General features: G+C 43.8%; 2 protein-coding genes and 1 pseudogene across 4 annotated transcripts in view; 1 reads left to right on the top strand and 2 right to left on the bottom strand.

Moving 5' to 3' along the window:
* Positions 1-14,185, top strand: part of LOC102431313 (tubulin polyglutamylase complex subunit 1) — a 205,348-nt gene that overhangs the window by 100,331 nt on the left and 90,832 nt on the right. The gene's annotated exons all lie outside the window — the stretch shown is intronic.
* POLRMT (RNA polymerase mitochondrial) overlaps positions 1-14,185 on the bottom strand; it is a 30,057-nt gene that overhangs the window by 9,736 nt on the left and 6,136 nt on the right. For all 3 annotated transcript variants that reach the window (XR_002826041.1, XM_006101807.3, XM_014467174.2), the window contains exon 3: positions 11,189-11,784. Coding sequence is in view for 2 of the 3 variants with exons in the window: in XM_006101807.3 (XP_006101869.1) it covers positions 11,189-11,784 (596 nt within the window). In the remaining variant the exon portion in view is untranslated. The remainder of the gene's footprint in view (positions 1-11,188; positions 11,785-14,185) is intronic.
* Positions 13,737-13,836, bottom strand: LOC111823065 (annotated as a pseudogene).

Here is a 14,185-nt window from a genome sequence, read left to right as displayed (position 1 = left end):
AGCTTCTGACAACAAACAAGAGAAAGAGGTGAACAGAGAAGGCTGAGGGCCTCAGGAGCCCTCTGGGCAGAGGAGCCTGGAGCACCTTCGTACATCCCCTCCACCTCCACAGGGCCATGGGGATTACCACAACGGTTCCCAACTACTCTGCCTCTGCACAAAGGGACAGTAGGACATCACCACACCCACCCGGCCTCCCAACCTGAGGCCACTGTGGGCCAGTGCCTGTGGATGCCTATTGACTTCCAAAAACCACCCAGCACACCCAGCCTATACAGAGGTCACTTCTGTATCAGGCCACTTTTTCATGACTGAAAGAGAGAACTATTTTCTCTAATTCATATAAACAATTATAGAAAGTCAACAAAATGAAAAGACAAAATATCTCTTAAATGAAGAAACATGAAAAATCTTCAGGGGAAAAAGAAACCCTAAGAAAACAAAGATAAGTGATCCGATTAAATATTTAAAGAAATGGTTATGCCCTGGCTGGTGCTGCTCAGTGGTCAGGATGTCGGCCCACACATCAAAGGGTCATGGGTTCGATTCCCAGTCAAGGGCATGTATCTGGGTTTCAGGTTCATCCCTGGCCCCAGTAGGGGCATATGCGAAAGAACGAACCCAAAAACAATGAACAAAATGGCAATAAGTAAACACTTCTCAATAATTACATTAAATGTAAATAGATTAAATGGTCCAATAAAAAGATAGCGGAACAGACTCATCTATATGCTGCTTTTAAGAGACTCACCTCAAATTGAAAGACACATAGGAACTCAAAGTGAAGGGATGGAAAAAAAATATTCCATGCAAATAGAAACAAAAAGATGGAGTAGCAATACTCATATCAGACAAAATAGACTTTAAAAAAAAAAACTGTAAAAAAGAACAATACATAGTTATAAAGAGGTCAATCCAAGAGGATATAATAATCGTGAAAACCTATGCACCCAACATAGGGCCACCTAAATATATAAAGCAATTTTTAATGGACATAAGGGGAGAAATCCACAGTAATACAATAGTAGGGGATTTTAATACCGCACTCACATCAATGGACAAATCATCCAGACAGGAAATTAATAGGGAACATTGGCTTTAAATGTCACATTAGACGAGATTGACTTAAAGTCATTTATAGATCATTTAATCCCCAAACTGCAGTATACACATTTTTTCAAGTGTACATAGAACATTCTCTAGGATAGATCACAAAATGTCACAAAACAAACATCAATAAATTCAATAAGATTAAAATCATATCAAGCATCTTTTCCAACCATAATGGCATAAAATTAGAAAAAAAACTACAGGAAGACAACTGGAAAAACACAAATATGTGGAGACTAAACAATATGCTAAACAACCAATGGGTCAAAGAGGATATCAAACAAGAAATCAACAATAACCTTGAGACAAATGGAAATAAAAACACAACTTTACAAAATTTATGGGATGCAGCAAAAGCAATTCTAAGAGTGAAGTTTATAACTATACAGACCAACCTCAAGAAACAAGAAAAATACCAAACAAACAACCTAACTCTACACCTAAAGGAACTAGAAAAAGAACAAACAAAACCCAAAATAAACAGAAGGAAGAGAATAGCTAAGATTAGAGAAGAAATAAAGAAAACAGAAAATTACAAACCTTTAGCCAAACTCATCAAGAAAAAAAAAGAGCCCAAATAAGTAAAATCATAAATGAAAGAGAAGTTTCAACTTACACCACAGAAATACAAAGAATAAATTAAAGAATACTAGAATTATATGCCAACAAATTCGACAATCTACAAAAAATGGAAAAATTTCTAGAATTACCTTCTCTAAGACTGAACCAGGGAGAAAAACAAAATCTAAAGAGACCAATTACTAGCAATGAGATTGAAGCAGTAATCAAAAAACTCCCAACAGCCCAACCGGCGTGGCTCAATGGTTGAGCATCCACCCATGAACCAAGCGGTCACCGGTTTGATTCCCAATCAGGGCACATGTCCAGGTTGTGGGCTCAATCCCCAGTCGGGGGCATGCAGGAGGCAGCCAATTGATGTTTCTCTCTCTCTATTCCTCTCCCTTCTCTCTAAAAACAAAACAAAAACAAAACAAAACAAAAAACAATAAAAACATATTAAAAGAATCAACCAATGAATGCATGAATCAGTGGAACAACAAATCAATGTTTCTCTCCCTCTCTCTAAAATCAATAAAATAAAAATTTAAAAATAAAGACCTGACAAAGGAATTTGGTAAAGTTGCAGGACACAGAAACAATACAGTAGGTCCTTGGGTTAGTCGGATATCCATTCCTACGGCGCCACATAAGGCGATTTTTGCTGTAAGTCGGAACCCACCTACATAAGCACCTACGTCACTCACATGGAGCACATACACAGCAGTAATGAAGTGCAACAGTAAAAAAAATTTAAAAGAAAGATAACAATTCCTGACCTTTACTTGTGGTAAATAAATAATAAAAAACATAAAGCACATATGTACATACGTTGAAATGACACAATTTTTTTATAAACAAATGGGAGATGGCAACGTAACCACAAAACGACGTACGTTGAGTCCGACATAACCCGAGGACTGCTTGTATACAGAAATCAGTTGCTTTTTATGCACCAATAACGAACAATCAGAAGAAGAAATTAATAAAACAATCCCAGCCCTAGCCAGTTTGGCTCAGTGGATAGAGCCTGTGGACTGAAAGGTCCCAGGTTTGATTCCGGTCAAGGGCACATGCCCGGGGTTGTGGGCTCGATCCCCAGTAGGGGGCGTGCAGGAGGCAGCCAATCAGTGATTCTCTATCATCATTGATGTTTCTCTCTCTCCCTCTCCCTTCCTCTCTGAAATCAATAAAAATATATTTTAAAAGAAAAGAAAATAAAACAATCCCATTTAGCCGAAACCGGTTTGGCTCAGTGGATAGAGCGTTGGCTTGCGGACTGAAAGGTCCCAGGTTCGATTCCGGTCAAGGGCATGTACCTGGGTTTCGGGTACATCCCCAGTAGGAGATGTGCAGGAGGCAGCTGATCGATGGATGTTTCTCTCTCTCCCTCTCCCTTCCCCTCTGAAATCAATAAAAATATATTTTAAAATAAAATAAAATAATAAAACAATCCCATTTACAACTGCACCATTACCTAGGAACAAATTTAACCAAAGAGGTGAATGAAAGACCTGTTCTCAGAAGTCTATGACACTGAAGAAAGAAACTGAAGAAGATACAACTAAGTGGAAGAATATAACTTGCTTGTGGGTTGGAAGGATTAAAATTGTAAAAATATCCTTACTATCTAAAGCAATATACAGATTCAGTGCAATCCCTATCAAAATACCAGTGCCATTCTCCTAAGAATTAGAACAACTAATCCTAAAATGTATGTGAAACCACAAAATACTCCCGAATAGTCCAAGAAATTTTGAGAAAGAACAAAGTGTGAGGCATCACGCTCCCTGTTATCAAACTACACTACGAAGTGTGAAGAGGCTGTTCCTTGAGCTGGATCCAGCCAGATCCGAGCTGAACAGAGATTGCTTTCCATAACCTCCGCAGACCGTCTGATCCATGTACTTAGGAGTGGCCCCTAAGCTAGATACTGTGTGCGTGTGGGGATGCCCGGAAGATGCTGGCTGGCCTTATACATTTGTTTCCCAGATATGCTGGTTCCTGAGACAGGCCCTCACCCTGCCCTGGGCAAGGATGTAAGGAGCACCCGGGGGAGTTCATGCCCCAGGTACTCCATCCATCCTGCCCTGTCCCACATTATCCCTTAGCACCAGCCACATAGTGCAGAGGAAATCCCATCATCGCCACTGCCCAAGACGCACCTCGCATGTAAGTTCCCTTAATAAATTCTATTAATTACCAGACTAGAGTGGCACCCTATTTCTTGGGTCTTAACCTGCCCCCCACGTATGGAGGTAGATTTCTAGTCTCGAGGCTTTTCCCTGGATCTGAGTGTCCTGACAGGTGGTGATCTGGCCAGGAGACTGAAGAAATGGGGTTTGGGAAAGAGGCATCCCCACAGGAAATCCCAGGCTGGCCATCGACCCCATGTGGGGAGGGGAGGTCTGAATGCTAGATACCACGTGAGTATGGGGAAGCCCTGAAGATGCAGGCTGGCCTTAGGCATTCGCTTAAGTACTCATACACCAGCAAGGAAGGGGTGCGCTGGGCCACAGCTGTGGACTGGCCCCTCTTACAGGTGAGGCAGCTGGCCACTGACACCTGGATGGAGGTAGAAGCCAGTGTAACAACTAGAGGAAGAACTGATAATAGAAAAGGATGTCAGACTGTCTACAATTTTGTTAGCATTGGAACTGGCTGGTAAGAGGTAGGGAGCAAGGCAATAGCTGGAAACCTTGGCTTGTCACTTTGTGAAACTGGGAGAATGCAGGCTCCCACAGCCTCAGGTCCAAGCACTTGTGGCTAAGCCAGGGTTGGGCCAAGTTTCAGCAAAAGACCAGAGAGTGTTTTTGTCTGCCTCATGCAGCTGTGGGACTCGGGGAGACAGCAATTCTATAACTCAGCAGGAAGCAGAGAAGAGGAGCAGCATTACGAGCAGCTACATGGTGCCTGAGTATGTCATGGTACCCACTCCCTTGTAGGGTGGCCTGGCCAGATGACCATGACCATGACCATGACCATCCTGGGCAATGCCGGCCCTGGGAGTCTACAGAAGTACAAGAGATCCTAGAGCGCTGGTCAAGTACCAGGGGATCTACACCCTGGTGTTTCAGGGGTCTGATTGCACCACGTCTACAGTAGGAATGGAAACAAATTTTGCAGACAGCCTCCAGCACATGGTATGGGACACTCATCCAATAGTGAGACACAGTATCTATGATGTCGGGCAATCTGCAGGTCTGGGGGAAGCCATGTGGTCTCAAGACAGAGTCTAAGCTGTGAGGAAGAGAGAAAAGGAAGGAAGGTCCTTTGAACAGAACCCACTGTTTATGGAAGCTGAGGTCTCTGCATCTGTATGTTTATGTATGTCTACACATGTGTAGTATTTGTGTGATATTTTCTACCTCCGATGGTATTGCTAACTTGTAAAAACAAACCAAAAACCTCTATTTAATTGATTTAACAATAAACAAGCACTTGTAAAGATTGGCTATTCTAAAATTCTCAGAAATATAGTTCCAAGTAAGAAAAAATACTGAAACATTAATTACTGGACATAGGTTCACCTACTTTTGTTTCCTTCTTAGAAACCTCTATTTCTAATGAAAACGAAGGGTTAAGAATTCTAATTAAGATGAAAGCAAATTAATAGGTATGTTTTTGGTAATAGAAGGTATAAGGTATTTAAATACATTTTTGAGGGAATTGAAGGAAAGTGGATTTGTCCTAAAATAAGGTTGCCAATTTCTGAATGAGTAAGAGATAAACTACAAGGGAAAAAAGAAAGTTGTAGAAGGTTTGAGAGAAGGCACCTTTGGAAAGACATGTTAATGTGTAGTCAAACTAGTTAAGATTGGAATGAATTTAATTCAGTACATGAATTTAAATATCAAATCAAAAGTAAGCTGAGCCTTAGCTGGTTTGGTTCAGTGGATAGAGTGTCAGCCTGCAGACCAAAGGGTCCCGGGATCGATTCTGGTCAAGGGCACATACGTTGGTTGCAAGCTCCTCCCCGGTCCAGGCCCTGGTTGGGGCTCCTGCAGGAGGCAACCAATTGATGTGTTTCCCTCACATCAATGTTTCTCTCTGTCTTTACCTCTCTCTTCTACTCTCCCTAAAAATCAATGGAAAAATAACCTTGGGTGAGAATTAACAAAACAAAACAAAAAAAAGCTGATGCAAAATTAGAGTTCAGTTTTCCCTCTCCATGCTAAAAGTCTCCTGTACTACTGGTCTGATTCTTATAAGATTTATGTGAGCCCTAGCCAGTTTGGCTCAGTGGATAGAGCGTCGGCCTGAAGACTGAAAGGTCCCAGGTTCGATTCCGATCAGGGGCACATGCCCGGGTTGCGGGCTTGATCCCCAGTAGGGGGCGTGCAGGAGGCAGCCAATCAATGATTCTCTCCCATCATTGATGTTTCTATCTCTTCCTCTCCCTTCCTCTCTGAAATAAATAAAAATATATTTTAAAAAAAAAAAAGATTTATGTGAAAAGTTTTCTGCCGAAATGCAAAAATTCTATGATTTATCAAAATAATTTACTGTGTTTTATACTGTCTTACTCAGGTCCTCGATTGCTTAAGAAATCTGAAACTTGCCCTGGCCGGTTTGGCTCAGTGGATAGAGCGTCGGCCTGCGGACTCAAGGGTCCCGGGTTCGATTCCGGTCAAGGGCATGTGCCTTGGTTGCGGGCACATCCACGGTGGGGGGTGTGCAGGAGGCAGCTGATTGATGTTTCTAACTCTCTATTCTTCTCCCTTCCTCTCTGTAAAAAATCAATAAAATATATTTAAAAAAGAAAAAAAAAAGAATAAAAAGAAATCTGAAACTTAATAGTAAGAGCTAAGCCAAAACCGATTTGGCTCAGTGGATAGAGCGTCGGCCTGCGGACTCAAGGGTCCCGGGTTCGATTCCGGTCAAGGGCATGTACCTTGGTTGCAGGCACATCCCCAGTAGGAGATGTGCAGGAGGCAGCTGATCGATGTTTCTCTCTCATCATGTTTCTAACTCTCTATCTCTCTCCCTTCCTCTCTGCAAAAAATCAATAAAATATATTTTTTAAAAAATAGTAAGAGCTAAGTTTTACTAGCAATTAGGCTTATTTGGGAAGCACTATCAAATACATAATAATATTAAACTTTGTGTTGTATTTGTATAAGTGTAATTTATAAGTGTTCCAGAAAGTATGTGAAATTCCCGGAAATCTGAGATGTCCTGATGTAGGATGTCTATTATCAAAATTGAGGCACACACTAATAGGACTGAACTTGAGTATGAACATGTGGCGCATGTGGATAAAGTCCATTATGCTTCAACAAAAATGGCCCCTCCCCTGGCCACCTTGCTCAGTGGTTAGTGCATAGTTCTGTTCACTGAAGGGTCGCGTGTTGGATTCCCAGTCAGGGCACATACCCAGGCTGCAGGTTTGATCTTTGGTCAGGGTGCAGCTGATCAATTGATCGATGTTTCTCTCTCTCTCTCTCTCTCTCTCTCTCTCTCTCTCGTCCTCTCCCTTCCTCTCTCTCTAGAATCGATGAAAAAAGCATGTCCTTGGTTGAGAATTTTTAAAAAAAGGCCCCTCATTGCCAGACTTTTGCCATCCTGACGTCCTTGTAACATGGCAGCAGTCTGCTCCTGAATGAGAGAAACTAAGAGGGGTCAACAATGGCTGTAAATTGAACAAACACCCAGGCTCCCTGGAAGCCGCATTTCTGAGTTTGCTTTCCTTCATGCACCGCAGTGCATTTATGCCGGCCTTCATTCAACTGCCACTCATATTGTCCTCAGTCAAGGCTGATGCCCTCACAGTGACAAAGAGACTATTGGAAAATGTTTCCCACTTGGAGTATTCCTTCAAGTGCTCCTTTAAGACTATTCACCTAGCCCCACCTAGGAATGGTGGCTCGGGACAGTCACTGTTTTGCTTCCTGACCCCTGTGAAATGGACTCATTATGTCGATGACATGACGTTAACCTGTGAAAATTTGCCTCTGCTGCAGAGAACCTTGCAGGCTTTATTGGATCACCGACAACAGAAAGGATAAGCAGTGAATCTGCAGAGAATTCAAGGTCCAGATACCACAGTAAAGTTCCTGGAAGTTCTGTGTTGTACCCAAGGCCATCACTGAGAAAGTAAAAGCCTACCCACACCAAAAAAAGGTAAAAGAGGTACAGGCTCTTGTAGGAATTTGGGGTACTAGTGAACATTTATATCCCATTTAGTACAAAGCCTTCTCCTAGTTAAGAAGGGGCATATATCGCCGTAACCAGTTTGGCTCAGTGGATAGAGCGACGGCCTGCGGACTGAAAGGTCCCAGGTTCGATTCCGGTCAAGGGCATGTACCTTGGCTGCAGGCACATCCCCAGTGCGGGGTGTGCAGGAGGCAGCTGGTCGATGTTTCTCTCTCATCAATGTTTCTGACTCTCTATCTCTCTCCCTTCCTCTCTGTAAAAAATCAATAAAATATATATTTTTTTTTAAAAAAAGAAGGGGCATATATGAGGCTGGGGAGCTGAACAACAGTCTACCTTTGAGAAAGCAAAATCACTGGTCAAACAGACTGAAGTTCCTAGACTCTCCTGAGCAGGACTGCCATTTGATTTAGATGTCTCAATAACCCCAGAAGGTCTGGGTGGGGCTTGATAGCAAAAACAGCAAAGGGAGCCCTGGCCGGTGTGGCTCAGTTGGTTGGTGCTGTCCCATGCACTGAAAGGTTGCTGGTCGATTCCCAGTCAGGGCATAAGCCCAAGTTGCGGGCTTGATCCCTAGTAGAGGGTGTGTAGGAGGCAGCCGATCACTGTTTTGCTCTCGCATTGATGTTTCTTTCTCTCTCTCTGTCCTTCTCCCTTCCTCTCTCTTAAAAAAAAAAAAAAGCGCTACCTGATTTGGCTCAGTGAATAGAGTGTCAGCCTGCAGACAGAAGGGTCTCGAGTTCAATCCCGGTCAAGTACATATGCCCAGGTTTTGGGCTCGATCCCTAGTAGGGGGCGTGCAGGAGGCAGCCGATCAATGATTCTTTCTCATCATGGATGTTCCTATTTCTCTCTCCCTCTTCCTTCCTCTCTGAAATCAATAAAAATATATTTTAAAAAAAAAACTAAAAAAAAAAAAAAGTTTTTGCACAGCAAAGGAAATCATCAACAAAACAAAGAACAACCCACTGAATGGGAAAATATATTAGTCAATGATACATCCAATAAAGGGTTAATATCCAAAATATATATGTAACTCATACAATTTAACACCCAAAACCAAACAATCCAATTAAAAATTTGGCAGAGGATCTGAATAGACATTTCTCCAAAGAGAATAGACAGATGGCCAATAGACATGAAAAGATGCTCAATGTCACTAATCATTAGCAAAATGCAAATTAACCAAAACGAGATCTCACCTCACACTTGATAGAATGGCTATCATCAATATACCAACAAATACCAAGTGTTGGCAAGGATGTGGAGAGAAAAAGAATGCTCATGCACTGTTGGTGAGATTGCAAACTGGTGTAGCCACTATGGAAAACAGTATAAAGGTTCCTCAAAAAATGAAAATAGAACTGCCTTATGAACCAGCGATTCCACTTCTGGGTATTTATCTGAAGAAATCCAAAGACTACCAGTATATATGAGAAGACATATGCACCCCCATATTCATAGCGACATTATTTATAATAGCCAAGATATGGAAGCAACCTAAGTGTTCATCGATAGACAACTGGATAAAGATATGGTACATATATACCATGGAGTATTACTTGGTCATAAAAAAAAAGAAATTTTATCATTTGTAACATAGATGGTCCTAGAGGGTATCATGCTAAGTGAAATTAGTCAGACAGAGAAAAACAAATACTGCATGACCTTACCTATATGTGGAATCTAAAGAACAAAACAATTGAATAAACAAAACAGAAAGAAACCCATAAATGGAGAACAAGCTGATGGCTGCCAAAGGGGAGGATGGGGGTACAAAATAAAAAAATAAAAAAGAATATTTCCAATTGGATTGCACTGGTCTAGAGGAAGCATATCTATCCCATCTTCCAAAAACACTTTTAGTAGTATCATCACCCACGTGAAAACACATTTTAAAATATCAATTAAAGAATTATTTTAAAAAATAAAATAAAAAGATAAAGATAAGAATTCACACACACACACACATATATCTCACATACCCTCCCACCCCTCTCCTACACACATGGAGGAAGTCCTAGGTTCAGTGCCTCGCTCCTCCCAAGACACTAGCAGAACGGTTCCCCACCTTACAGATGAGAAAGCTAAGGCTCATAAAGAAGTGAGTGGCATGGCCGAAACTGGTTTGGCTCAGTGGATGGAGCGTCGGCCTGCGGACTGAAGGGTCCCAGGTTCGATTCCAGTCAAGGGCATGTGCCTGGGTTGCGGGCACATCCCCAGTGGGAGATGTGCAGGAGGCAGCTGATTGATGTTTCTCTCTCATCGATGTTTCTAACTCTCTATCTCTCTCCCTTCCTCTCTGTAAAAAATCAATAAAATATATTTAAAAAAAAAAAAAAAGAAGTGAGTGGCATGACCGCCAAGTTCCATCCTACACATGCCGGCCACCCAGGAACATTACTTAGGAAGCCAAGGAAGCCATGCAGCCCTGCAGTGTCATGGGCCCAGGCTAGTCAAACACATCCTGCTGTAACAGTGCTCTCTGCTGGGAATGCTGGAAGCTTCATGGACTCAGATTGGAGGATGACCCCTTCACCTCAACTAACTCAAGGAACTGAGTACATCTCCCACAATGATGCAAGCAAAACACCAGCTGACTGTCACCTGGGGGGATGTCGGCATCTCCACGTCATGGCAGTGACGCAGATGGCAGTCACCAGGCTGCTCCTGGGCCTCGCTGTTAGTCCGTCAGTCAAGCACATGGACGTCTCCACCACAGATGTCCTCACATGTCGGTGCATGTATCTACACAAACTGGCTCCTTTGTCCCCTCAGCAGTAACAGATTTTCCTACAGTTCCTCAAATTGAAGCTGCATGTGAAGAACATTCTCCTGAACAGCCAGAGTCAAAGAAGGAATCGCAGGGGGACTGGAAATACTCAGAGATGAAGAAGAGGGAGAAACACGGAAGCCGGCTAACGCAGCACCCAGAGGGAAGTCCATAGCTAAGAATGCCTGTATTCAAAAAGGAGTCTTAAGACAATCACCTAACCTTCCACCCCAGGAAACAAAGAAAAGGAGCAAACTAAACCCAAAGCATGGAAGTCATTATCCTGGTGAGGGCCTGCAGGCTGCTTGAAACCCCTTGCCCTAGCCCAGTGGTCGGCAAACTCATGTCAACAGAGCCAAATATCAACAGTACAACAATTGAATTTTCAAAACTTCTTTTGAGGGCCACATGAGATTTATATCCATCAAGCCTACAAAAATTAGAGTAGTAACAAAGCTCTTGAATTTTGGGTCTAAAAGACAAAAGCATAAGAATCTAAGTGCAGCCACAGGCAAATTTTGCCCCCCAGCCTCACCTCCACCTGTGACAGGTGGTGACCCCGTTTTCCCTGGCCCACCTAGCCCCGCTCACCTTGCGAGCCCAGCCAAGCAGAAGGGTGTTGTACATGGGCAGGGTGAGTGCCCGCTGCTGCCGGGACTTGCTGTGATGCATGACCAGCACATGGTGGGCGAGGGGCAGCTGGTCCGCAAGCACGCAGCACTCCAAGAAGGCCAGAAGCCTCTGCTGCTGGGCCTCATACCGCATCTTGGAGAGCCTATTCGCCTGATCATGCTCCTCCTGGCGGCTCAGCCTCTTAGGGGCCTCCTGCAGCAGCTGGGCCAGCTGCTCCTCCCAGGGACTCCTGGGGGTGCTGCGTTCCCAACGCTGCAGCCAGCCTGCCAGCTGCCGATTCAGCAGTTGGGGCTCCACACGCAGCTGACGCTTGCGGGCCTGCTTCTGCAGGTTTTCCTCCAGCTTTTGCTTGCGCTTCTGCATCACGAGCTTCTCCTTGTGCAACTTCTGTGCCCAGTGGCTGGTGAGCCCCAGGGCAGCACCCTCGTTTCCTGCCTCCACCTTCCTGGGTGACAGGGAGCCATCGGCCTCTGGGAGTCGAGCCACATCCAACAGCTTCGCCCTCACCTCTGAAACATTGTCGGCCTGCAGCTGCCGCACTCTGGCCTCAAGCACTGTGGGGAGGCAAAGGGCAAGGATGTCAGGGGAACCTGGTTCAAATCCCTCCAAACACCCTGCCAGCCAGGAGGTAGGAGGCAGCTGGTCTCACCTGCTCTTGAAGGCTCCCTTCTATGTATTTGCTGATAACTCCCACATGTCCCTGAACTTCTAAGCATATGCACCCCACTCACCTACTTAGCACCTCTCCACCCAATCCCCCTAGCACTAAACTTCCCAAACACACTCCTGATGTCCCCTCCGCATCTGTCACCACAGCTCTGTCTTCCAGGTGCTCAGCCCAAAACCCCAGGGATGTCTACACCGCTCTCCCTCCAAGTCCATTGTGTTGGCACATCCCCAGGGCTCTGTTCTCAAAAGCTACCCAGGTGCCCCCATGGCCTTCCACTGCCCCTACCACTCACTCTGCTCCAGCCATAATGGCCTCGGGCCTTTGCACTTGCTGCTCTTGCTGACTCGAAGGCTCTCACCAAGGATTCCCAGCCCAGCCCTGCTCTGCAGGACCAGCAGCACTGTTCTCTGCAGTTCTGTTGTCACAGTTCCCAAGACACTGAACTAGCAAATACAGAGCCACGGCTCTGGGGAAACACAAGGTTCCTGCGAGCTTCCAATCACATTTCTGCCAGCTGATCAGCACATCTCGTTTTATGTATGTTTCTGTTTGAACCCTTATCTCACATATATTGCTAATTCAGTAACATCAAGCTCACAGTCAACAGCACTATCACTCACCCCTGAGCAAAGTGAGCGAATATTTTCTCCAAAAGGCACAGCACTGCCTTCCTGCTCAGGATCAATGGACAGAACCCCAGCTTTACACCTGATGCCACTTTACAGCAAAATCACCAACAAACAGCACAAAAATGTAAAAGCATGGCACCAAGTACACCCTGAAAAGGCCACTGGCTTATAGGATGTACTGAAATAAAGCAGAACGTCCTTGGTTCCACCTCAGCGCGGTACACGCACATCAGGAAACTGCAATGTTCACTGCTCTGCACATGTCTATACACGATCGTGAAAACTCAAGAATTGATTTGGGTTTGCAAATCAATTTTAACTGCTTTGTAAATATGCAATCAGTGGATCAATTACATTTATCTTCTGCCTGCACCTCTTATTACAACATCAAGCCCCAGAGTAGGGGGCCAGCACACAGAAGGGGCTCTAGAAGGATTCATGGAAATGAAAAGACAAGCATAAACTTGGCCCTCAGAGTGGCTGAAATTCAGGAGAATCAAACACACAGGAGAGATTTGCAGGGTGGAACATGTCAAGGAAGAAATGAGGCAGATGTGAGAGGGAACGGGGACATCTAAGCTGAGCTGGAAGACTTGATCCCTGGCCCCTGCGGGAGGCAAACAATTAATGTGTCTCTCTCACATAGATGTTTCTCTCTCCTCCTCGTTCCTCCCATCCACTCTCTCTAAAAATCCATGGATGCTGCCCTAGCTGGTTCAGCTCAGTAGATAGAACGTTGGCCTGCAGACTAAAGGATCCTGGGTTTGATTCCAGTCAAGGGCACATGCCCGGCTTGCGGCTCGATCCCCAGTAGGGGGCGTGTAGGAGGCAGCCGACCAATGATTCTCTGTCATCATTGATGTTTCTATCTCTCTCTCCCTCTCCCTTCCTCTCTGAAGTCAATAAAAATATTTTAAAAAATAAAAATAAAAACATCAATGGATGCTGTACACCTGAAACTAATACAAAATAATATTGAACATAAACTGTAACTGAAAAAAAATTAAAAATACTTAAATTAAAAAAAAAATCAATGGAGAAAATATCTTTGGGTGAGGAAAACAAAAACAAAAGAAAAAAGAAGTACCTGCAATAAACCTACGCAAAGCAGGTCTCTAACCAAGAGCCCTGATGGTCTGTCCTTGCCTTGCTTTCTGTATAGGATTCTATCTTCAGCTGTGGTATAATATTTTGTTTTGTTTGTTTTTTATTTTTATTTATTTTTATTTGCATGTCATCCGTGTGCAGGAGCCATGCTAATCTCTGTATCATTACTATTTTAGTATATTTGTTGCTGAAGTGAGCACTGTTTTGTTTTTTTTTAATTAAATCTCTGGTTGTGTCCCTGTGGTGAATATATTAAATACATTTTTATTTTGTTTGTTCTTACAAAAAATAATTAGGTGGGTAAGAAACAAAAGGTGTGTAAAAGCTGCAGGTGTGTACAATTGTAGGTGCGTAAGTTGCAGAAGGTGGGTGGATGTTGCAGGTTTGTGTAAGTTGCAGAAGTTATATTCAAAAGGTGTATAAGTTGCGTAGGGAGTGTGGGTGTTGCAGGGGTGTGTGGAGGAGGGATCTTAATAATTTAGCCCCTGCAAGGCAGAGAGACAGCCTCTGAGTCACCCAGCAGCATCTGCTGGGTCAGCAGCATGAAGG

Source organism: Myotis lucifugus, unplaced genomic scaffold (assembly GCF_000147115.1).
Source record: "Myotis lucifugus unplaced genomic scaffold, Myoluc2.0 scaffold_383, whole genome shotgun sequence".
Classification (NCBI taxonomy): Eukaryota; Metazoa; Chordata; class Mammalia; order Chiroptera; family Vespertilionidae; genus Myotis; species Myotis lucifugus.
This window is presented reverse-complemented; position numbering and strand designations above follow the sequence as displayed.